Source organism: Protopterus annectens, chromosome 12.part0 (genome assembly GCF_019279795.1).
Source record: "Protopterus annectens isolate FY-2018-M chromosome 12.part0, PAN1.0, whole genome shotgun sequence".
Lineage (NCBI taxonomy): Eukaryota > Metazoa > Chordata > Ceratodontiformes > Protopteridae > Protopterus > Protopterus annectens.
Genome location: NC_056746.1, coordinates 795,702,843 through 795,727,882, shown reverse-complemented (window position 1 = coordinate 795,727,882; position 25,040 = coordinate 795,702,843). Strand labels below are relative to the sequence as shown.

The 25,040-nt window shown below is 45.4% G+C and overlaps 1 protein-coding gene across 4 annotated transcripts in view; it reads right to left on the bottom strand.

Annotated features, from left to right (window-relative positions):
• ARHGAP21 (Rho GTPase activating protein 21) overlaps positions 1-25,040 on the bottom strand; it is a 2,418,417-nt gene that overhangs the window by 1,477,719 nt on the left and 915,658 nt on the right. For all 4 annotated transcript variants that reach the window (XM_044089838.1, XM_044089836.1, XM_044089837.1 and 1 more), the window contains exon 5: positions 10,982-11,060. In XM_044089838.1, coding sequence (XP_043945773.1) covers positions 10,982-11,060 — 79 coding nt within the window. The remainder of the gene's footprint in view (positions 1-10,981; positions 11,061-25,040) is intronic.

Sequence of the window (25,040 nt, the reverse complement as noted above, 5' to 3'; positions counted from 1 at the left end):
TGTAATCTGGCTAGACGCACTAACATAACGGTGGCTGCCATGGATCCCAGGAGCTGTAGAACCCATCTGGCCTGAACCTTCTTGAGGGGTAACAACGCGCGAACCTGATCCTGCAACATCTCTATCCTTTCTTGGGGCAGGAACACCTGCATATGAACGGTGTCTAGCTCTGCGTCTATAAATGTGACATGCTGTGAGGGCAGCAAGGCAGACTTTCCCCAGTTCAAGGTAATTCCTAGTTGATGACAAAGGGCAATGGTCATTTCCCTGGCCTGAATGAGAAGATGCCTGGTGGGGGCGGTGAGGAGCCAGTCATCCAGGTATGGAAACACTTGGAATCCTTGACGTCTCAGGTGAGCTGTCAGCACTGCCAAACACTTGGTGAACACCCTGGGGGCTGTGGTGAGACCAAAGGGCACGGCACAAAACTAGAAATGACTGGCTCCCAGCCAGAAGCGTAATTGACTCCTGGATGCTCTGTCCATTTTGATATGGTAGTAAGCATCCTTGAGGTCGATGGAGCACATCCATACTTCTTTTCCCAGTAACGGAAAAATAGACTGAAGGGTGACTATTCGGAACTTGGACTTTAGAACGTAGCGATTCAGTCGACTAATGTCCAAGATGGGTCTCGGGTCCCGTTTTTTTCGGCACCAAAAAGAGTCTTGAGTAAGTCCCTAATCCGATCTGGTCTGAGGGAACAGGTTGGATGACTCCTTTTTCCAGCAACTTTGAAATTTCTAGTGTTGCGTGATCCCTTTGACTGGGTGGAACGTCTGGGATTCTCTTGGCTGGTGGGGCATCTGATAACAAGGGGATGGAATAATCTCCGGTAACTATTCGAAGCACCCATCGATCCTGAGTGATACCTGCCCAGGCTTCGGGGTACAACGAAATGCAGCCCCCGACTGGCTCCAGAATAGCACAGTCGGGCAATACATCAGGGACAATGATAGGAAGGCCAGCAAAAGGAATAATGGTCTCCCAGATTGCGAGGGCCACCTCTGTCCCTAGGCCACCCCCTCCTCTGCCTCTGAAGGGGGACTCACCTTGAGCGGCAGGGAAAGACTTCTGTAACTTTTTGAACCACATTTTTCCTCCCCTCTGAGCCTTGGGGTAAGGCCTAGATGGAAGGGAAAAACGGACCCCTACGGCAGACAGGGTCTTCCCCTCTTGCTCGCATCTGGTGAGGGTGTCTTTCACTTTGGTCCCAAAGAGTGAGGACCCATCAAAGGGAGCGTCAGTGAAGGAAGACTTGAAGGCCTCCGCGAAATGACACAGGCGCATCCAGGCTTGCCTCCTGAGGGCTACACCTGAGCTAGCTGCCCTGCTCGCCCCTTCGGCTGCATAAGATATGAGCCTCATGGACGAGTTGACAATCGAGCCAAGAGTAGATAGCTGGGCGTTAACTGTCTACGTTAACGCCTCAGGTACGTTACCCATTAGAGTATCTCCTAACTCTTTAAGGAGATCTCTCTGGAGCCAAGTAAAATGACAAAGATAATTCAGAGACCGAAGGGTGAAGGTCGCTGAAGAGAGGGTACACTTCCCGTACTGATCCATACTCCTGGACTCCTTGTTAGGAGGATGGACGGAGGAAGAAGACTCGGCTACTTCCTGCTGAGTGGCCGCCGCCACCACCATGGCATCCACAGAAACCCCTTTGGACAGGAACTCTTTCCCAAGGGGAGCTGAAAGAAATTTATTAGGGCGTCTGGGTACAGGTTCCACCAAGTCAGGAGTCTCCCATACCCTTCGACAGATCAAATCTAGGAGTTCATCGAAGGGTGGAGACACCCAGGAGGCGGAGGGTTGAGCCCCAAAGGCCTTGAGGAATACCGACTCCTCCTCAGAGGGGGTTTTGGATGACCAGCCGCCTCTCTGCCTCAAAATCTCCAGGATGTCGGAGAAAGACGTCATCAGAGGACGACTTGGGGGACCCCCTCTGACTCTTCGAGGTCGGTATCAGAAGTGAGAGACTATTCCTGGGAGTCTATGTGCTTCCTCTTGCACAACTTCTTTCTTGGGGGCTCCTCAGGCACAGACTCCGAGGGGCCCTCAGAAAGTTGGGGACTGCTCATGGGGGTATCCCCAGACCTTGGGGCTCCGTCGTCAACCGATAGGGAGACATCAGAGGCTCTCGCCGGTGTGGAAGGGGACGGAATGACCAATCCGGGTGAGGTCACTGAAGATCTGGCCAGTGCGCTCCTCATGGCCTCGAAGGCGGGTCCCCCTGAATCAGAGGACCGACCAACCTCTGAGGCCACGACCGGAGCCGAAGTGCCGAGAGGGAGGCTCGGAACCGACATAAGTCCTGAAGTATCCCCCTCGGGCCCGACAGAGGAAACCCGAGTTCCGAAACCAGAGGACGGAGCCGACATGGTTGGAGCAGACGTAGGCACCGATAAAGCCTTAAGAGGTATCGGAGCCGGCAGAACATCACCCGGAGCAGAACACTCCGGCTCCGAAGACAAGGAGGTGCTCGGAGGAGGAACCATCGGTGCACTCATCGGGACTGGCTCCGGAGCCGACTGGGTCGGAGCCGAAAATAATTTTGCCAACACAGGCAACTGCAGGAGCCTGTGGACCACCCTATCCACATCCAAATCAGAGAGTCTGGAGGATTTGGAGGAGAGAGAAGGTGACCGTGATCTCCTATCTGGAGATCCATATCTAACACTAGGAGACCGGATCCAAATGGGATCTAACAGAATTGGAGCCGAGGCTTATTCAAGAACCATAGCTACCTCCTGCGGCCCTGAGGACAAGGGAGCCGAGGAGGTAGAATCCAATTTGGTAGTCTTCTCCGGTGGCTCCGATGAAACAGATGGAGCCGGAGATCTCTTCTTAGCCTTAGAAGTCCTGGCTTTAGTTTGTGAACCAGAGAAAGTGTCCAAGGACTCCTCAAAGGAAGACTTTAGAAGACCCTTCAGTATAAGTTTATTTTTTCTTTCCTGTAGTACCCTCGGACTGAAGGCGTGACAAAAGCTACAGGACTCTTGTAAATGTATAGCCCCCAGGCAGTATACACAAATGGAATGTCCATCTGTTATGGACATCTTGTAGCTGCATTTAGAACATTTCTTAAACCCAGAGGGTTTATGTTCCTTTTGCTCCTTTGACATATTAATGACCACTGCACACAACACAAACAAGCAACAGGACCCTAGTCCAACAATGGTTAAGGCGGGAACTACCGCTAACAACTACTGATAAGAATCTCTAACTTAAACGATTCTTGAGATAACTAACCCACACACACAGAAGCGAAAAAAACCCCACTTTTTTACACAGGAAAATAGGACAAAACTATACAACGGAGGGAGGAACTAGGTCCTCTAATTTAAACGGGCCTAGCCTGTCGGAACAGAGGGATACGAACAAAAAACACTCACACCACAAGACACGCTAAACAACAAGAGCAAATAGCTATTAAAATAGCTTTTGCGAGGAAAAAACACAATATTCAGTGAGAAAAAAAGAAGTTATGTACTCACCATAACATTCCATCTGAGTAGGTAACTTCATTTGTCTGCAACCTGTGGGTATCGGATCCGAGCCGGCAGCTTTCCAAGCTTACAGATCCGAGCTCCAAGCTCCTCCCCATTACCCATAATACCCTGCTACCTCCTTGTAACCCTCAGATCGAGTTTGCCAGAGAAGGCAATAGAAAGTTTCTATAACCTAGTAACCCTTATCACTTTGCAATGGTGATGACTGAACAAGGTATACATAGGCTCGCAACAAGCAAACCATAGGTCCGGGGGAAGGAGGGAGGGTTGGTTGCAGACAAATGAAGTTACCTACTCAGATGGAACGTTATGGTGAGTACATAACTTCTTTATCTGAAGTAGTTAACTTCATTTGGTCTACAACCTGTGGGACAGAGTCCCCAGCTACCATTAACTTGGGAGGCCCTTATGGAAGGATATTCCAGAGCACTGCAGAGCCAAAAGAAGTGCGTCCTCTGGATATGAGATCCAATTTATAGTGTGAAATGAAGGTATGTGAAGAAGCCCAAGTTGCTGCTGCATAAATGTCATCTAACGAGACCCTTGACCAAAATGCTGCAGAGGTAGCCATAGATCATGTAGAGTGGGCTCGCACGTGTTGGGGCTCAGGACAACCAGAACTTTTGTAGGCAAGGAGAATACATTGGGAGATCCACCTCGCTAATGTAACTTTAGTGACTGGCTTCCCAAAACGTGATTTTGCAAAGGACACAAAAAGTTGATCAGATTTTCTAATCTCTGCTGTTCTGTTCAGGTAGAAACGTAGTTGTCTGTGAACATCTAAACAATGGAGTCTGTACTCTCCTTTATTCTGAAAATTTGGAAAGAAGACCAGTAGACTGATAGACTGATTGATATTGGCCTCTGAGGATACTTTGGGAAGGAGGGATTGGTCCTGAGGGAGATCCTGTCCTTGTGAAAAATGATGTATGGAGGTTTACAGCACAGAGCATGAAGCTCCGAAATTCTCCTGGCGGAAGTAATGGCAATCAAGAAGATTGTCTTCCATGATACATACTTTAATTCCACTGTGGCCGCTGGTTCAAATGGGGGCCCAGTTAAAGCTTGAAGAACTATGGTAAGATCCCATGGAGGTACTGTATCTCTGATCGGGGGTCGTAGCAAGAAGGCTCCTTTCATGAATGATTTACAGATCTTGGATGAAGCCAGGTGTCCTGAATTGTTACCTATGTGATAGTGGGAGACAGCTGCCAGTTGGACTTTAACAGTGGACGCACTAGCTCCCTGCTGAAAAATATGTGAAAGAAAGTTAAGGACTGCTAGGACGGGGGCCATGAAAGGATCTAGATTCATCATCTCTACCCAGAGGGAAAACCGTTTCCATTTACTCTTGTAGATCTTTCTGGTGGATGGCTTGTGCGTGGCCAATAGGATGGCCTTAACAGAGGAGGATAAACCGGGAGTCCTAGCCATTAGGGGAACTGGATTAACCAAGCTGAGAGCTTGAGATGACCCAGGTCGGGGGTCTTGAGCCCCAGTGGATGGGAAATCAGATCCGGACTGGGATCTAGGATCCAGGGGGGATATACTAGATAAGACCGTAAATAAGGGAACCAGGTTTGGCGAGGCCAGAATGGGGCTATGAGGATAACTCTGCTCCCCAACCGACGAGCTTTCTGTAGGAACTTTGTTATGAAGGGAAGAGGGGGATAAGCATACAGAAGACCGGATGGCCAAGCATGAACTAGAGCGTCTCTGGGGGTTTCCCCTGGTGGGGGAATCAGAGCGAAGAACTCGCTGCACTTTGTGTTTGAAGGCGAAGCAAAGAGATCGCAGCAATGTTGTCCCCAGGCGAGGAATATCTGGTTCGCGACTGTTGGGTTCAGAGACCACTCGTAAGGTGAGAGAATTGTTCGACTCAACCTGTCTGCAAGATGTTTGACCGACCTGGAATGTGCGTTGCTATGAGAAAGCGGTTGGTGGAGATCGCCCATTCCCACACTCTCATGGCCTCCCTGCAAAGAGGATAGGATCTGGTTCCCCCCTGTTTGTTTATGTACCAGACTACAGACATGTTGTCCGATTGAATTGCAATCATACCCGAAGGAAGAAGGTGATGGAGAGCCTGTAATGCAAAAAGCATCGCCCTCATCTCCAGTACACTGATATGCAGTGGGGTCTCTGTGGGAGTCCACGTGCCTTGGACGGATCTGCCCCTGTAATGCCCCCCACCCGAGGAGAAATGCGTCCGTGGTCACCGTGACTTGTGGGGGAGGTAGGACGAAAGGACGTCCTTCCCGAAGGTCTTTGGAATGAAGCCATCAGAGAAGCGACTCCTTGCACACCCTGCTGAGAGGAAAAGGGGTAGATAGGGGTTGAAAAAGAATAGACCACTGCACTTGAAGAGTCCATTGAAGAATTCTCATTTTCAGACGGGCGAACGGGAATAGAGTGATGGCAGCTGCCATGGATCCCAGGGCCCTCAGGACCAATACGGCAGGTGGCGCAGGAGACTGTAAGAGGTCCAAGATTTGGAGGCAAAGATTGCGTAGCCTGTCGGTTGTCAAGAAAATTCTGGATTGTGTCGTGTCTATCCTGGCCCCTATGAAATCCAAAATTTGAGTGGGTTGCAGAGATGATTTCCTGAGGTTGATTGGGATCCCTAGTTGGTGAGCTAGTTGTAACAGGTAATCTCTGTTTGAGCAAAGTTGATGCCTGGTGGGGGCGGTAAGGAGCCAGTCATCCAGGTACGGAAAAGACCTGTATGCCCTGAAGTCTCAGGTGGGCCGCTACTACTGCCATGACCTTGGTAAACACCCTGGGGGTTGTGGTGAGACCAAAGGGTAGGACCCTGAACTGGTAATGACTGGTTCTTAGCCGAAAGCAGAGAAACCTCCTGGATCGTCTGTCCATAAGAATGTGGTAGTATGCGTCTTGGAGGTCTATCGAGCACATCCAGTCATTCTCCTGTAACAGTGGGAGAATGGATTGAATAGTGACCATCCGGAATTTCTCTTTGGGTACTGGTTCAGCATTGATAGGTCGAGTATGGGTCTTAGGTCCCCCGTCTTTTTTGGCACCAAAAAGAACCTGGAGTAAAACCCTAATCCGGACTGCTCTGGGGGGACAGGCTGGATTGCTCTTTTTCTTAGCAGTCCTTGAGTTTCTATAGCTGCTGCATCCCTTTGACCGGGTGGGACATCGGGGATCCCTCGATCGAGGAGGGTAGGTTAAGAAGGGGATTGAATATCCTCTGGATACAATTCGGAGCACCCAGCGATCTGTGATGATGGACTTCCATTTGACTAGGTGTTCCGAGAAGCGCCCCCTCCCCGACTGCCTCCAGAGAAGAGCAGTCGGGCACCCCCTCAGGGCTGCTGCGCGGGTCGGTCTGAGAAAGGTTCTCTCGACCCAAAGTTCTTTGGGCCCCTCTGCCTCTGGGCCGGCGTCCACCTTGTCCTCCTCTGCCTCTGAAGGACGAGGTCTCCCGAGCAAAACGGGGTTGTTGAGTCTTCCGGAACCACATCTTCTTCTGTACCTTTTGGTTCCTGGAATAGGACCTCTGGGGAGCAGAGAAGCGGATCCCGACGGCAGACGTCTTCCCGTCTTTCTCACTCTGGAGAAGTGTGTTGCGGACGGTCTTGCCAAAGAGCGTTGAACCATCATAAGGGGTGTTTGCAAAGGACGCCTTAAAGGGTTCCGCAAAGTCGCAGAGACGGAGCCAGGCCAGTCTTCGTAAGACGACGCCCATTCCGCTAGCCCTAGCCACTCCCTCCGTGGCATGGGAGAGGAGCCGCATGGATGTGTTTGTGATCGACTTGAGAGTGGCCATTCGGGACGAGAACATACGCTTGTCCTCGGCCGACATGGACTCTGGGGGTGATCCAGCGTACTCCTTAATCAGGTCCCGCTGGAGACGAATAACATGTGCCATGTAATTCAGAGACCTTACCGAGAACGTCGGTGAAGAGATCATCCGCTTTCCCAAACTGTCCACCATCCGAGAATCCTTATCTGGAGGATGCACCGAGGAACTCTCCTGTGCTTGTTCCTTCTTGGTGGCCGCCGCCACCACCATAGCATCCACAGGGGGACCCTTACTCTAACATGCCTTGTCCAAGGGGGGGGGGGCTGAGAATTTTGTCGGGACATTTGGGGATAGACTCCACAGTGTCCGGCTCCTTCCACGCCCTGGTAGTAATAAACTCTACCAGGGGGTCGGCGGGGGGGGACACCCAAGAGGTAGATGGGTCTGCGTCAAACGCCTCCAGAAACACGGACTCGTCCGAGGAAGGCTTTTGGGCAGACCACCCTCCCCTGATGCATAACATTTCCATGATGTCTCCAAAGGAGATGTCTTCGGGGGGTGATCGTGGGGAACCTTCCCCTTCCTCCAGGTCCATGTCCTCTGTGAGGGACTCGGGTGAGTCCAAGTGCCTCCGCTTGTGAGGCACCTTCTCGGGGGGGCTGTCCGAAGAGGCCTCACCAGCGATGTCCTGTTCCACCAAGGGAACCATCTGGGACATAAGCGCAGGCTGTCCCTGGGGTCGGATGATGGAGGATAGGCTCAACTGCGTGGGAGCGATGGGCTGGTCCAGAGCAAGAACCGGGGGTCTCGAGTCCCTCGAGAGAACCCTCTTCACTACATTGAATGCTGACGGTGAACTGCTCTCCCTCGAAACCGAGAGCAGTTCCCTCAGCTCCGACGTACGGATCGGTGCCGAAGGCGACCCGATCGGATCCGAAAGGGTAGTGTGACCCGACCTGGACGGAGCTGAAGTTCCACTAGCCCCTCCGGATCTGACACCCAGCCCACGGCTCCGAGAGCTCGGATCTGACAAGAATCCTGGATCCGATAGCCCCGAGGGCATGGTCGGCACCGAAGACGTAAACGCTGTTGGCGCTGGCCCCACCCCGGCTCCGAAGCTAACCGGGATCAGACAGCACTGAGACCCGAAAGGAGCAATAGGGGCAAAAGGGTGTTGAGCTCCCCCCCAGAGGGGGGGGGGGGAGGCACGAGCACTCTTAACTGCATTTGAGCCTGTAAAAATTGACGCATCATCCGATCCATGTCTGCGTCCGACAAGCTCCTAGTAGACCTACTAGAGGCCACCGAAGGCGGCCGGGAAGGTCGCCTTGATGACCTAGAAGGTGACCGTGTCTCCTCCTCTGGCTCCGGAGGCCTTCAAGGGAGAAGCAGCAACTTTAGGTGGCGGAGCCGAGGGAGTCGACTCCGACCGCCTTTTATGGCTCCGGTGTTTCTCTCTTTCTCTCTCCCTGTCTCTCCTACCCTTTTTTCTGTCCTCCCTTTCCTCCTGGGCCAAAGAGGGAGGGTGAGTCCTGGCCAGGGGATTGGGAGTGGAAGGTGGGACAGCCATGGTAACGGCTGGCACCACAGCAGAAGCCGAAGAAGATTCTGGTGGCAGAAGGCCCGCCACAATCAGCTTGGCCTTTCTGTCTTTTAATGCTCTGGGATTAAAGGCTGCACAAATAGTGCAGCCTGTGGAAAGGTGTTCCACACCCAGGCATAACACACACCGAGTGTGGCCATCCGCTGGGGACAGCTTATGACCACACTCAGTGCATTTAGAAAAAACGGCCTTAGGGTCTTCGGCCATTGTAAAGGAAAAAGGAAGCAGCACATGCCTTCACACACTCTAGTGGGGGAGGGAAACTAGCTGACTAAACAATTAAATAAACTACAGCTAAAGAAACAGGAACCGCTATGATAAACTACCTGAGGTTCACACACACACAGAGGGAAATATAGTGAAAAATAAGAATTCTATTATTAAACTACTCACAAACCAACTCTGAGCTCGTTCTGAGAAGCTATCTTAAGCCGCGGCAAACAAGATCTGAGGGTTACAAGGAGGTAGCAGGGTATTGTGGGTAAGGGGGTGGAGCTTGGAGCTCAGATCTGTAAGCTTGAAAAGCTGCAGGCTCGGATCCGAATCGGATCCGATACCCACAGGTTGTAGACCAAATGAAGTTAACTACTTCAGATAAGAAGTTTTAAAGCTACGTAGCCACAGCCAAGCGAGACCACGTCCTAGCTACACGAGCGGCAAACGAGATCTGGGGCTATGGAGCAGTGCAACTTGGGATACCAGGTTAGCCCAGCTAATTAGAGACTTCGTGCTAGAAAAATAAGTTGGCCGAGTCGGAGCCGATGTTCGGCTCCGAACCCGTGAGTAAGAATGTAGGCGAGATTGGACCACATAACATCGATAGTTTTCACTCATTGCCTAATAAGCCAGTTACTCATAGCATTGTTAAGCAAATGCAGAAATAGACCACCTCCTTTACTGTGTCTAGTCTATGTCACATTATGTAAAACACTAACAAAGACCAAGCCAAGGGAGAGTCTTCACTGTATAATGCCATAAACCTCCTGTATTGGAGGCCCATATGATAAATGCAAATGACCACTTAAGGCTATATGAGTGTTTCTGCTATATGGCTCCTGATTGCCCGTTACTTTTTTGTTTTTTCCCCCTAAATGTACCCATAAAGACTTAAAAAGTAAAAGGTCATGAGCATTCAGAAGCCATGTAGCTGAAACACTGATAAGTACTTATGGGCTTATTTGCATATATCCCATGAGCCTACATTAAAGGAGATTTAAGTTATCACACAGAGCAGATTCTAGCTTGTTTGGGTCTTTCTTGCATTTTTTACTGAACAATTTGTCTGTGTGACCTTTTTACCCTTTGGTTTCTATGCCATACTATGGGGACACAAAGTGCATTGTAAAAGCAATGCAGATGGCATGAAAATTAGAATCATTCTTAGTAATGACAGTCCACTTTACGGCTGCTCTGAAGTAAAATATATTACTAAATAATACTGCACATGAAGTGACGTACTAAGGAATAACTATTGCAAACAACTTCAAGATAAAATAATAAAAAAACATACATTTCCACCTTCTGCATAGAGTTTTCCTTTACGTTTACCTTTAAGGTTACCAGATGGGTAGCAAAATTTGGGTCACCCACCCTAGACTGAAAACAAAATGTTGTCAGAGAAGGGAAATAGTAGTAATGGTCAATTTTTTGCTAACTTTCCAACTTCCTAGGCTTCTGTACTAATCCCCAGGAGCAAGCAAAACTGTGCCATTCTGTCAAGATTACAAAGACTATGCCGTTCATCTTAAAAAAAAAATATTACAAGATTTTTAAAACACACTACACAAATTAAGGCCATTCTTTAAGAAGTGTATATCTGTTAGACAAGTAATAGCTTTCATTATTCTCTGATTGCTCTTACAGTACCCCTTAAACATGTCTGTGTCAAAAATAAATCTCCACAGTGCTGTTGGGGAAACATTATAATTTATGGGATAGTAATGGAAGACTAATTGGACTAGAATACCAGAAGGAAGTGCCTAGCCGGCATTCAGTTCAAGGTAGTAAAGTTGTCCATCAATTTAAACACAGAAAAGTCATCCTCCCAGGAAAGTAGGCTGTGAAGGTCAAACTGTAAGAGAAAAAAATCATTCTTACCTGTTCTGAATCAATGCTATTACTTGAGAGTAAGTCTTCCCAATTATACTTTCTCCATTCACTTTGATGATTCTATCGCCTAAGAACAAGAAAACATCAAAGAACATAAAAAAAAATAAGTTATCAATGTAAACTACATATTTTTTACCTTTTTCATATACATCATACAGCTAATGCCATCAGAAAAAGCAAATCTGCCAAGCTTAAGCATCAGCATACATTTTCACCCATTTAGAATCCTTACTTTCCTTTACTAGTAACCCATTCCTCAGGCATGATCCATACTTTTCCAATTGTATATTCCAGCGATGCTACTTTTTCAGAATTATAAATACAGACTCAATAACTCATCAAATCAAAATCTACCAAATCATGCAGATGGTGCTATCAACAGTAACCACAACAATTATATTAAAAGTAAATACAAATGCATGGTGAATGCGGACGTACATATTAGTCTCAAAAGTAAACATACTGAATGCAGCTACATGCAGTAATAATATGCACTGACAGAAAAAAAAAATGATCCCAGGTGCTTCCACAATTCTGGCTAAACACTGAATGAACTTCAGTAAAGATATATGACAACATATGCGAATAAATCTCATCCTGAATGAGAAGTTATTACTGCTACATACATTCCCAGATTGCTGTAAACTTCCTGATCCACGGAACACACTGCAAAGTACTTTTACGCTCATATGCAATCTCCTATTGGGTGGCAAATTCGAGTAATACAGCAGGACAAAGCTCCAGAAGAAATTAAGTAAATAAATAAAATGCTAACAGTATTAGACATGCAAATTAAATTATTAACTACACAACCTGCACAGAAACATCCAAGAATAAAGCAGCTGGAAGACCTTTACAGGAATTATTTTTTTCACTTTGTTATAAACTTGAAAATCTTTTCATTTTCAAATGCCCTAACTTTAACCAGTACAACCTGTCTCAACGTCATGGCGTGACTGCCAGGTACATTGTAGCTTTTCCCAAGTACTTGACACAAGTTTCCAACAGCTTCTTTACAGTCAAAATAATATTACAAAGGTTGTATCATTCTCACTACTTCAGCAGCACTCTGCAGAACACCTCACAAAATAACATCAGATATCAGTAAATTATGCCTGAAAATTTCTGGCTATACTTCAGAACAGTGCACAAGCCACAAGGTTCCATGAAATTAAAAGATGGAAAGAAAAAGCTAGGCAGTCACAGTACAACCAAGAGGCTGAGTAAATATATGTAGTTGCGAACTGCAGTAAATTATCTGACTTTTTGTAACTAAATATTTTTTGTTAATAGCAGCTAACAGACCTCTGGGTAAGAAACAGTTTTGGATAGAAGTAAACTGGCTTTAATGAGAAAGGGCCTTGTTGGAACTGTTTTTCTGCTGAGCTGTTTACTGACTGGATTATTATTTGTGCCTTAAAGCTATAGATAATTTTACCTGGAATTTAGTGTTGCCATTTTAAGGCTTGATTTGTGTGGAGCAGTTCTGCTAAACACTAAAAGAAATCTAAATTCTGATTATCTCCACAATAGAAAGTTAAGAACTGCTTCTTGCACCATGAATCTTTCCCCAACCGCCGACACTTCTCCTGTTGAGGTTTTAAAAGGCTGTGTATCACACTTCAGCCCCTTATTGTAATATGACTTCCAAAGTCCCACCTTTTCCTTTTTCATTACTATTTTCTGTTGTATTAGCTACTGATATAGTTTTCCCACCCACTACTCTAGCATACTCTTGATGAAACAAATCCAGTCCTTAAACCATAATAGCCCTCCCTAACAGAGGACTGGACAACACGGATATGCTATTTCCAAATATCAGCCAGCTTAGTATATATGGGCATCCTGAGACAACATAGCATTTGTCTCAGTTTCTTTAAGGATTAACTGGTTGTCTGAGAACATAACAACATTATGCGAGTGATGTAAATGCACAACTTCCTTGGAGGCAAAAATTGCACTTACAAAGTTGTGATGCATGCACGCAATACAGCCTTCATACACACCACTCATCACACACACATATCTTCTTATGCTGAGGCACTTAAAAGAAACCTTCCCAAATCTCAAAGGTCTCCTAAGCCATCTAACGGCAGCACCTTTTCTCAGCAATCATTAAAGCACACAAAAGCAATAGCAAACTACATAAAAGCCTACACCAAAAGGTCCCCAAAGAATGAAGCCCATAAGGCAAGCAAGCACTTTACCTAACATTCTTGTCATTGGATATTTCATTGTACACCACACAGATGCCCCATTCACCAGGTTCAACAAGTAGACATTAACTGTTAGCTGCAAACTTGGTGCCAGGACCTGCTATATCATGCTCACACTCAAGTTACTGCACTCCATGTTATGATCCTATCATAATCCACGTGGGTTTAAATAACTTGAAACGTACCTCACTGGACTATATGAAAAGAGACATTATGGAGCCCTCTCAATATGCAAACACAGGTGCAAGTCTTGCATTGAGCAGCATTCTACCTTCACTAAGGATGTTGTCACAGTATGTGCAAAAAATTATTGATTTTAATAACTGGTCTGGTTTCTGATGTCACTTCAGGGGAATTAAGCATATCTAAGCATGGGGGGACATGGTTAGCAGACCATGTTGCTTTGCCAAGGATGGTCTGCACCTGTCCCCCCTAGGCTTTTGGATATTGGCTAAAACTTGATTAGCACCTCAGAGCCTTTTTTTATCCAATGACAAAAATAAAAAAAATACCAACAAAGCAAAAAATACTCAAAGCAACCATAAGTTGTTACTGCAAAATGTTAGGAGCCTAAACAAAAAACTCCATATCCTACAAGCCCTCCTCACTATGGAGAATGTAGACATCTGTACCATAACCACAGCTTGGTTTAAAGCCTTACACAGTACCCAGACCATGCAGTATTACACTGCCTTGTACACATTTAGATCAAAAAGAGCACAGAGAGGGACTTAAAGGCGATTGCTTCTCTATGTACATTAGCAACTAATATACCTCCAGTTTGGTCAAACAGGATGGAGAATGATGCCTTGGAGTTGATCTACATGCAGTTTATCTTAGCTAAGCTCCTTTCAACATATCCTAGCTAGCTGTAGGTCATCATCTATGCCCCAAGAGTCTCATAACTCTTATTCAGACTTATTAGATGCAATCACCATCCAACCAGATACCCTATTAATGGATGAATAACTATCCTTTTATAGAATGGGAAGCATACCCTGCCTCAGAGTCACAGGCACAATGCTTCATGGACTTTAACACGAACACCCTGGACCAGATTGTGTCTGCTCCATCCAATGAATCATATATAATGCATCTAGTACTCACCAATCTGGGACAGTGTTGCTCCATTGTTTTCCCTGCTAGACTGCACTGAAACCTAGAAAACACATCAAGTAGTCAAAAGTCTTGACTGAGAAGGTGTCTTGATGCATACACATGCATTGCAAAGCAGTCCAATGCTCAAGACTCCTTATCAGCGGTACCCTGCAGGCTTTTCCCTTGAAAGGCGGACTCTTGCCAGTAGCAAGCACAACAACCGAGTTTACTAAAATAGCCCTAATCTACCATTCATAACCAGTGTGTGCGTCCGGGGGGGGGGGGGGGGCTAGAAGATATTGTCAAGTCTTCTAGGGATAGGAGCTGCAGCATCAGATCAAAAACCAGTGAGTCTGCAGAACAACCATCTAGGGGGTTGATGGGGCAGAGATAAAAAGTCTACTGTAGGATTTTCCTATCCATGAGACTTGGTCAATTTGGCCATGATCCCTGCTGTTTCATCAACTCTAAGATCTTGCCAAATGTGTAATGGCTCCTTCAGCATCTAGTACTTTTGTGCCCTCTTCAAGGAGTCTACTGGCTTCCTTGTTACAGACTGTCTATGCAGGAGGAGGAGGATATGACACTGAGGCAAGCCGGAAGGTTGACTGATATCAATGGAATTCAGTATAGTCTTCAGCTACAACTTTGACTTCCTTGTAGTCTAGTGCTTTGCCCCATCACAGATGAAGATTACAGGATTCCCCTGTCTCTTCAAAGTCAGATCATTCTTTCCCACCAAACACTCCCAAGACTGAGTGGTATAAGAGGTAACTATAGTTGTGTAAGTTCAACTTACCATAACAACAGATGTTCAAATGACCACTACTGCAGTAGCCTTAGCTATATGGGTTATAACCATTCTTAATCGAAAGGGCTAGACAAACCACAGCAAAAGCCTTCCACCTACCAACCCTGCCATTATATGCCTCCCCCACTCTTTATAAATCTACATATTACTATACAACATAAGCTAGAACAATGTTACAATGAAGTGGCACGCTTTGCAACCAATACCTCAAGTAGAAGACATCACTAATATGCCTTAAACTGGACAGAACTCCCTCACCAACTCCACTACAATCAACTGGTAATAGTACATAAACTAACCCTGATAATTTCCCATCCAAAAAGGTAATAATTCAAAAATACCAACCTACTAAATCTCGCCACTCCAAAGACAAACTCCTCCACATCGTTCCCAAAGCCCATAATTCATCTGGAACCTCACTTTACTCAAACTCTGCATCTAAAATGGAATAACCCCTCCTGCAGCTCTTAAGACACCTTGACAAAACACGTGCCTTCAAAATCATGTCAGCTGATCAGCTCAGATCATCCTGGTTATGACATGTATGACACCAGAATGAACTGCCAACTTTATCCCTACCTCTCTTGATCCTCACACTCCTTAACCCAACCCTCTCCCCTTTTAAAATCTTATATTCTCCTGTCTGTTATTTATTTTTTCTTCTCATACATCTCTTCCCCTGCAAAATAGCACGTTTCCCTTTTCAGGTACTGTCTAGTTCTTCTCCCATAAAATTACATCTCTCTCTGCATAAAATTACCTTTCTAACTTACTACAATCTGAACCAGAACCATGTTTTTCATACTATAAAATCTTTACCTTGTCACTAACAAGCCACCAATTTACTGTCTCACTAACAAATAACCACATCTATATTTGAACTTTTTAATTACTACTTGGATCACTTAAACTGCTGAATTTTTGTATAAAACCCTGGATATCCTACTTCTACACTGCTATGCTGACAATGTCCACATAGTCACCCTAGTAAGTATTCCTAACAATTTTATCTCTCTCTCTCTCTCTCTCTCTATATATATATATATATATATATATATATATATATATATAGTATATGGATTCCTATTACAAGAACAAAAGTTCACTACTTTGAACTTGTAATAGGAAGCCTCACTTCTGCGAAAGTTCACTTTAACGAAAGTGAACTTTTGCGTAAGTGCCCTTCACCAACAACACCGCAGCACATTGGAGGACATAAAAAACAAACTATGTCCTCCACTGTGGTGCGATAGTCACGGATCTTAGGGTTAGGGCACGGGTTAGGGTAAGGGGATAGTTAGTAAAGCTATCCCCTTACCCTAACCCATGCCCTAACCCTAAGGTCCGTGACTATTGCACTATAGTGGAAGACATTGCTATGTCCTTCACTGCGCTGCAGTTGTCACGGACCTTAGGGTTAGGGCACGGTTCATGGTTAGGGGATAGCCCTACTATGACCGGTGCCCTAACTCTAAGGTCCCTGAGTACTACACGGAAGTTCAGTACAATACCCGTTCATTGTACTGAACTTCACGTAAGTGCACTTTCGATTAACTGTACCTTCGCTGCAGTGAGCATTCCATGCACTATTTCGAATTAGTGAAAATTCGATCTAGTGTATGGAACCCATAACATATATATATATATATATATATATATATATATATATATATATATATATATATTAAAAAATATATATATTAAAAAAAATATATATATATATATATATATATATATATATATATAAATATACACACACACATACAAACACTTATCTATATATCTATCTACATGTATGTATGCATATGTTTGTTTGTATCTTTCAGCTTTTCCCGGTTAGGGATCGCCACAGCGGAACTCCGGTCAGCTAATGATTGGTAGTGGATTTTTACATACCAGGTTACCAGCCCTGACGCACAACCTTCAACGAAGGCACGCCCCATTCACGTATGCCTCCACACAGAAGACGCTCTAGCTGAGAATCGAACGGGACAACGTCTTGCTATGAGATGACAATGCTACTGCAGCACGACCACCGCAGTATATGTATATGTATATATATATATATATATATATATATATATATATATATATATATGTACACACACACACACACACACACACACACACACACACACACACACACACACATATATACATAATCACTTGGGTACTACTTTGTATGTCAATTTTTTTGTACCTCTGTATCTTTGAATGTCACACAATTTTGTATTTTAATACACTTTGGACTATGTGCCTTTGTATTTAAAAATGTTTGGCTAAATGTATTTGGACTTTGAATATCTTTCTGTTCTTGGAGCTTTTCTCCCTGGGCCTTCACTGAAAAAGGACCTTTTAGCACGGTCATCAAATGTAAAACAAAACGAATAGATAAATCATGCCATTGATACAACAGCTGGCCAGCTTACAAAGCTACAGGGCACCAACCACATGCCCAAACTGTCAAGCAGCTCGAGCTGAGCTGACAAATACAAGTTTGGGCACAAAGTCCTTCAGAGCTTTCCTGCCAGCAGACAAAAGGGAAGCTGAGCCCTGAAAGGGAAATGTCCGGAATAACAAAAAATTAAATGCCCATACCATGGCATAAAAAGCACACCTAAAAAGAAGGGGGTGGAGGGAAGGAGCAGCTACTGCAACACTGATCAAACATCTACTGTTACAGTAAGTACAACTTAAACAACTGTTCTGTGTTCTTCATATCGATCACTACTGCAGTACCCTTAGCTATACGGATAGATTACCATAGCTCATTACATTTGCGAGGTGGAAAAAGAAGGGTCCAGGAGCCCTGGAGAACGATCTTAGCAAAGCGCGATCTAAACCTACAGAAGGAATCAGGCTTATAGTGCTTTGCAAATGTATGTGCAGAGGACAAAGTAGCAGCTTCTAGAATACTTCTAGAATCCAACCCTTTCCAAAAGCCAAGATGAAGCCAAAGCCCTGGTAGAGTGGGCCTTGACCATGTCCAAAATAGATGTGTCATGGTGAGTTTGCACCTGGCACCTCTAGGCTTTTGGCGTCTTGCAAAGGCTCTTGCCTCCCCTATACTGCTTTCTTTAAGCAAGGTCTCAAAAACATTACCAATGTGAAATTAACCAATCAGAAAAAATAAGGGTCATGCTGCTAAATGCTATGAACTTAAACCAAAAACTGCACTTCCTGGAAGCAATTCTATCACTAGAAGATGTAGAAGTATATACAGTCATAGAAACCTGGCTCAAGGCCTCAGACAGTACCCTAGCCTTGCAAGGCTACAATGCCTTCCACTCCTTTAAACCACAAAGTGAACATGTGAAAACCAAAGGAGGCGGTGTTTCAATCTATATTAGCGATAAATTCACCTCTTGTCTAGTTAGACTGGACAACTCCATGAAGTTACTCCAGGTCCAGGTTATGGTGCGTAAGACCTCCCCATTCAAGTCATGGTGTGTAAGACCTCCCCATTCAAGTCATAGCCAGTTATAGATCTCCCTCCTTGGACCACGACGCCCACAAATCCTACTTGACCAAACTGGAGACAACCCAAATTTTACTGAACACACTGGTTATGGGGGATTTCAGTTACCTCACCATCAATTGGGACACCTACTCTAGCCCTAATTCGCTAGCGCAAAAGTTCCTTGACTTTGTTAAATCAACTGCCCTGGAACAAACTGTCTATATCCCGATAACAGGAACAAGCATTCTAGATCTAGTCCTCACCAACATGTCAAAGAGGTGCACTGCAGCAACTGTCAGACTTTCATTAGTTAAAACTGACCACAAATCAGTCAGCTTTGAGCTGGCACTAACACCAGAACTCACAAAGGGTGAAATCAAACTAAAGAACTTCACCAAGGCAAACTATACCCTCCTAGGTGAAGGTATATATGCATTCCAAGTCCCACCCCAAGCTGGAAGTGGTAACTACACCAAAGCTTACACTAAAGCCCTGTACAATCACTTGCATAAGTGTATAATCTCAGCTGTACCAGAAATAATCAAAGCCAGGGCCCCAAGTAAAAACAAGCTGCCATGGTGGACATCCAGCATCAACAAACTTTACAAGAAATGCAAAACGTTACTGTCCAATAAAACAAAGACAAGGCCCCAACAATGGAAAAGCACCCTCCTCAGCTTCAACAGGAAAATAATACAACTTGTCAAATCCTCCAAGTGCTCCTTTGACAGGAACTTAGCAAGTACAGCCAAGGATAACCATAAGGCCTTTTACAGCTACGTATGTATCCTAAAAGGTAGGACCCAAGCATGTGCAGAACTAGTGGCCAATAGTATCACAGACACTGACCCCACACAGAAAGCAAACCTGCTAGCGGCTAGATTTGGCGAACATTTCACTCCCTTATCCACTCCTAACTCATCACAAACCTTCCCCTTGACCCCCCCCCCCTACATAGCTGAAGAGCAGGTCCTCAAAGCCTTATTTGAGGCAAAAAAAACACAGCCTCTATGGGACCAGATGACATCAAAGGCTGTCTTCTAAACAGGCTAAAACATGAACTAGCATCACCAGCAAGGACTCTTTGCAATCATAGCCTAACCGCAGGCTTTGTTCCTGCAGAATGGAGAACAGCAACAGTTATTCTCTTCCACAAAGGTGGCCTAGCAACAGACCCAGGAAATTAAAGAACCATAAGCCTGACCAGCCTCATCTGTAAGGCCATGGAACGTATCACTATGGACCACATTAATAAAGACCAAGGTGACCTCCAAATTCTGCATCCTATCCAATTCAGCTTAGTCAAGGCCAGATCCTACCTGTTTAATCTGGTGGATTTCTTTGTAAATGTGACCAGGGCATTGACGAGGACAAATCTGTGCACATAGCATACCTCGACCTGGCAAAGGCTTTCGACACAATCCCACATTCAGTCATTACTGATAAACTTATTAAACTGAATGTAAACTCCTTCCTTGTAAGATGAGTTGCCAACTGGCTCACAAACAGGACACACACTATCAAAGTGGGGGACTCCGCATCAACCAGCAGACCTGTTACCAGTGGGGTGCCACAGAGGTCAGTGCTGGCCCCCCTATTGTTTGGTATACACAGAATCCCCACAAGAAGGTCAGTATACTCCAGAAGGGTTTCACGCAGACCAATGATTGGTGTATTATTCACAGTCTCAAACTGAATGCAAAGAAACGCATCATCATTCCCTTCAGCACAAACAATGTCCCTTCACACTATCAAATCAACAACAATACCCCAAGATCCACAAAGTGGTAAGGGACCTGGTATCACAAGTTGACTGTGACCTTAACTTTGACCACCATGTGTCTACCGTAGTAAGGAAAGCCTTCTACGTAGCACACTTGATTAGTAAAGGCATCACCTCGAGCGCAAAGAAGAGGTTACAGCCCTTCTATACTCATCACTTATCTGGCCCATAATTAAGTATAACACTCCATTCGGCAAGTAGCATATTAAGCATCTGCAACAATTGGAGAGACCTCAGAGATTTCTAACAAGATAGAATAGTTGTGTAAGAACCTACATAATGACAGATGTCTTTCTCTTCTCTGTTGCAGTATTCTTTACATGAGGGAGTTGCCATGCCAGGCAACCCTACGTCGGCCAGTATACCAAAGTCTTTTACTACCATGAAGTACGTGGTACGCCTGATGTAGGATGCTATCAGACATAGGCCATAAAACTGATGTACTAATGTGCCATCCTCAGAACGGAAGCTCCAGGTGGAGAGAGAGTCCAACGGACAGAGATTCAGTGCATCCTAGAACAGAAGCAAGTGGGGAAGGAGGGTGGGATAGAATACTGCAACAGAGAGGGACATTTATTGTTATGCTAAGTTCTTACACAACTATTCTACGTCCTTCTATTCATCTGTTGCAGTATTCTTTACATGAGGGAGAATACTCATGCAGAAAGGTAGGAGGAGGTAGCAAAAGAATTTTCCACGAAACCATGAAGAATGGTTCTGGCAAATCTGGCTCTGGATCTGGAAATAGAATCCAGTTTGTAGTGATTGGTGAAAGTGTGAACAGAGGACAAAGTTGCTGCTTCTAGAATACAACTGGTGTCTATTCCCTTGAGTAAAGTCCCTGAGGAGGACACTGTTCTTGTAGAGCGAGTCTTGATCGAGCAGGGAAAGGACTTTCCATGGTAGGCATAGCAGAAAGGGATGGATTTGGACATCTAGCTGGACATGGTCTGTTTGGATACAGATAATCCCAGAGCCCTAAGGTCCGATTTTCTAAAAGTTTAGTTTTGTGAAGATAAAACCTGAGCTGTCTGTGCACATCAGGTATGTGCAGGATCCTATTACTATTGCTTTGGGGAGAGGGAAAAAAGTTGGCACATGAATGGCCTGGTTTAAGGACAACTCTATTTTTGGCATGAAAAAAGGGTTGGTGTGAAGGGAAACCCTGTCTCTGTGGAAGACCAGGAAGTGGTGAGAAGCCATCAGGGCCTGGAGCTCAGAGATCTGTCTGCCAGAAGTTATGGCCATCAGGAGGACAGTTTTCCAGGTGCAGTGTTTGAGGGAGCTAGAGGAGGCTGGCTCGAAAGGCACTAGGGTCAGTTTCTCTAGCACAAAGTTAAGATCCCGAGGGGCAACATGCCTCTTGGGAGGTCTAATTTGGAGGACACCTTTGAGGAACTGTTTGGCCTCAAATCTGGAAGCTAAAGGAGGTGAAAGGGGCAGACATGCAGAGATAGCTGACAAATGTGCCTTTATTGAGGAGAAAGCTAATCCAACATTGAGCAATTCACACAGGTATGAAAGAACCAAAGGGAGATGCGCCATAAGTGGGTCCAGGTTTCTAGCAAGACACCAACCAGAAAATATCTTCCATTTGGAAAGATAATATTTCGTCGTATTGGGTTTCCTGGCCTCCTGCAGGACTTGAAGCACATCCTCAGAAAAAAAAAGGTGTCTAAAGAGTATCAAGGACTCCATCACCCACAGGGTCAGCTGAAGAGTTTCCAGGTGTGAGTGGATGAGGGAGCCCTTGTTCTGTGTGAGGAAGTCCACTCTGTGAGGTAACTTGTGATGACTACCCTTGGCTGGGTGCAGAAGAAGGGGGAACTAGTGCTGTCTTGGTCAACAGGGAGTCACCATTAAGATTTTCGGTCTGTCCTGTTGAATCTTCAAGCAAGACTTTTGGAATGAGTGGTAGGGGAGGGAATGCATAAAGAAACTTCTCCTTCCATGAAATTGACAGGGTGTCCACCATCCATGCCTGAGGATGTGGTACTCTGGCACAAAATGACGGAAGTCATTTGTTCAAAGGGGAGGCAAACAAGTCTATTTGAGGAATACCCCCCACTGGTGGATTACGTCCAGAAACACATCCCTGTGAAGCTGCCATTCATAAGCCTGTGTTGTTGATCTGCCCAGTGTGTCTGCCACAAAGTTCTGATTGGATGGGATATAGACCACCTGTAGAGAAATGTGAAACTGGCATGCTACTTCCCAGACTTGCATGGCTAATCTGCATAGGAGGTAGAACCCCCCTCCCCTGCTTATTTCCATACCAAAGAAAGTACAGTTTTGTACCTACCATAAATGCAGATGTTAGAGTGTTCACCCTGCTGCAGTCATCACACTTGGGTTATCCTGCCGTCAGGCGGTCCCGCAGTCGGCCCGAATTCCAAAGTCTTGGTCCGGCGATGGTTGCTGTCGCTTCTTCCCTGACGTCAAGTGCGCCAGGGGTATATAAGAGGCATCCGACGCCATTTCCTTCAGTTTTTCTTGCCCCAGATGTCAGTTGCCCCCAAAAGGTAGGCTCTATATATATATATATATATATATATATATATATATATATATGTGTGTGTGTGTGTATACACACACACATATGGCTATATAAAAATAAAACAAAAACCCTTAGGTACAAGCAAATACACCACATAGGTAGTACAGGATAAAGTGGTAGAGATAAGTTCAGCTAGTTCAGAGGGGATGGAGGGAGGGTAACCTGGACTGCAGCAGGGTGAACACTCAAACATCTACATTTATGGTAGGTACAAAACTGTACTATGTTCATCGTGTTACCCTGCTGCAGTCATCACACTTGGGTTGAATCCCAAAGCTAAGGAGGGGAGGTGGAGTCAAACAGGGTTAGAAGAAGCTAGTAGGCCCTGCAAAACTGCAGTGGCAAAACCAGCTCTAGTCTTAGAGTAAAGAGGTAAGTGATAGTGTTTGGTGAAGGTGTGCACTGAACTCCAAGTAGCAGCTTCCAGAATATCCTTGGTTGGCACTCCCCTGAGAAGGGCTGCTGATGTAGCTGTAGCCCTGGTGGAGTGGGACCTAATGTTAGCAGGTACTGGTTTCCCATGATGTGTGTAATGAAACGTATGCAATGTCCTATCCAATTAGAAATGGTCTGTTTTGAGATAGCTTTTCCTTGTGATCCTGTAGCATAGGCCACAAAGAGCTGGTCAGTTTTTCTAAAAGCCTTAGTTTTATCCAAGTAGTAACGTAATTGCCTGTGAATGTCCAAAGAGTGCAGGAGTCTTTCTCCTTTGTTCTGGGGATTTGGGAAGAAGGTGGGCAAGTGAATGGTTTGGATTAGGGCCACACTGGATAACCACCTTTGGTATAAAGGAAGGATTAGTTTGTAGAGAAACTCTGTCTTGATGAAAAATGAGGAAAGGTTCCACTGCCATTAGTGCCTGTAGCTCTGAGACTCTTCTAGCTGAGGTTATTGCTAGTAGTAGGGCAGTTTTCCATGAAAGAAATTTTAAATCAGCTGAAAAAGCTGGTTCAAAGGGTGGCAGTGTAAGCTTTTCCAGGACAAAGTTGAGATCCCAAGTAGGTGTTGGATCTCTCCTTGGCGGTCTTAAGTTCTTAGCCCCTCTGAGGTACTGTCTTAGGAGTGGATGTGAAAATAAAGGAGGATCCGTGCTGCAATGAGCTGAAATTGCTGAGGCGTGGATCTTAACAGATGAAAAGGAAAGTTCTTTGTGTAACAACTCAGTTAAATATTGTAGAATCTGAGGAATGTTCGGCTCCAGGGGATTTAGGCCTTTAGCCTGGTTCCAGGCGCAAAATCTTTTCCATTTGTCTGAATAGGTTTTCCTGGTGCTGGGCCTCCTGGCCTCCAGAATGACATCCATAATAGCTTTGGATAAAGGTGTTGGCTAGTTGTTTAGGTAATTTGCCATGCAGCCAGGTTTAAAGTCTTGAGCTGGCTGTGTAGAATCAGATTGTCTCGCTGGGTGAGCAGGTGAGGTATTTGTGGCAAAATCCATGGTGGGCCCTGGGCCATGTTCCTTAAAATTGGATACCAATGTTGGCGTGGCCAGTCTGGTGCAACGAGAATCATTTGTGGCATCTCTAATCTGACTTTCAGCAGTACCTTTGCTAGAAGAGGCAGTGGAGAGAAGGCATACACTGTTAATGTTTTCCAAATGAATGAGAGGGCGTTCACTTTCCAAGCTAGTGGATGGAAGGTCCTTGTGCAAAATTTTTGGTTGTGGGGGCTTGCAAACAGATCTATGCCTGGGCGTCCCCATTTTTTAGCTATCACTGCAAATACTTGTGGATCTAGTTTCCATTCGTGTGGATCCACGATGTTGCTGCTTAGGTCGTCTGCCAATATGTTTTTCTTTCCTGGCAGGAATTGTGCTTGTAATTGAACCTGGTAAGACAGTGCAGTGTTCCACAAGGTCATTGCTTGCCTGCATAGAGGGTACGAATGTGTGCCCCCTTGCTTGTTTATGTACCACATAACTGTGGTGTTGTCTGTCCTTATTAGTAGTTGTCCTGGGCATAGAAGGTCCTTGAAAACTGTTAGGGGATTCTGCACTGCTAGCATTTCTTTTTGACTGATATGCAGGTGTCTCTGATCTGTAGTCCATTTGCCCTGAATGCACTGTCCTGCCATGTGTGCTCCCCAGGCATAGTCCGATGCATCTGTTGTCATAGTTTGCCTG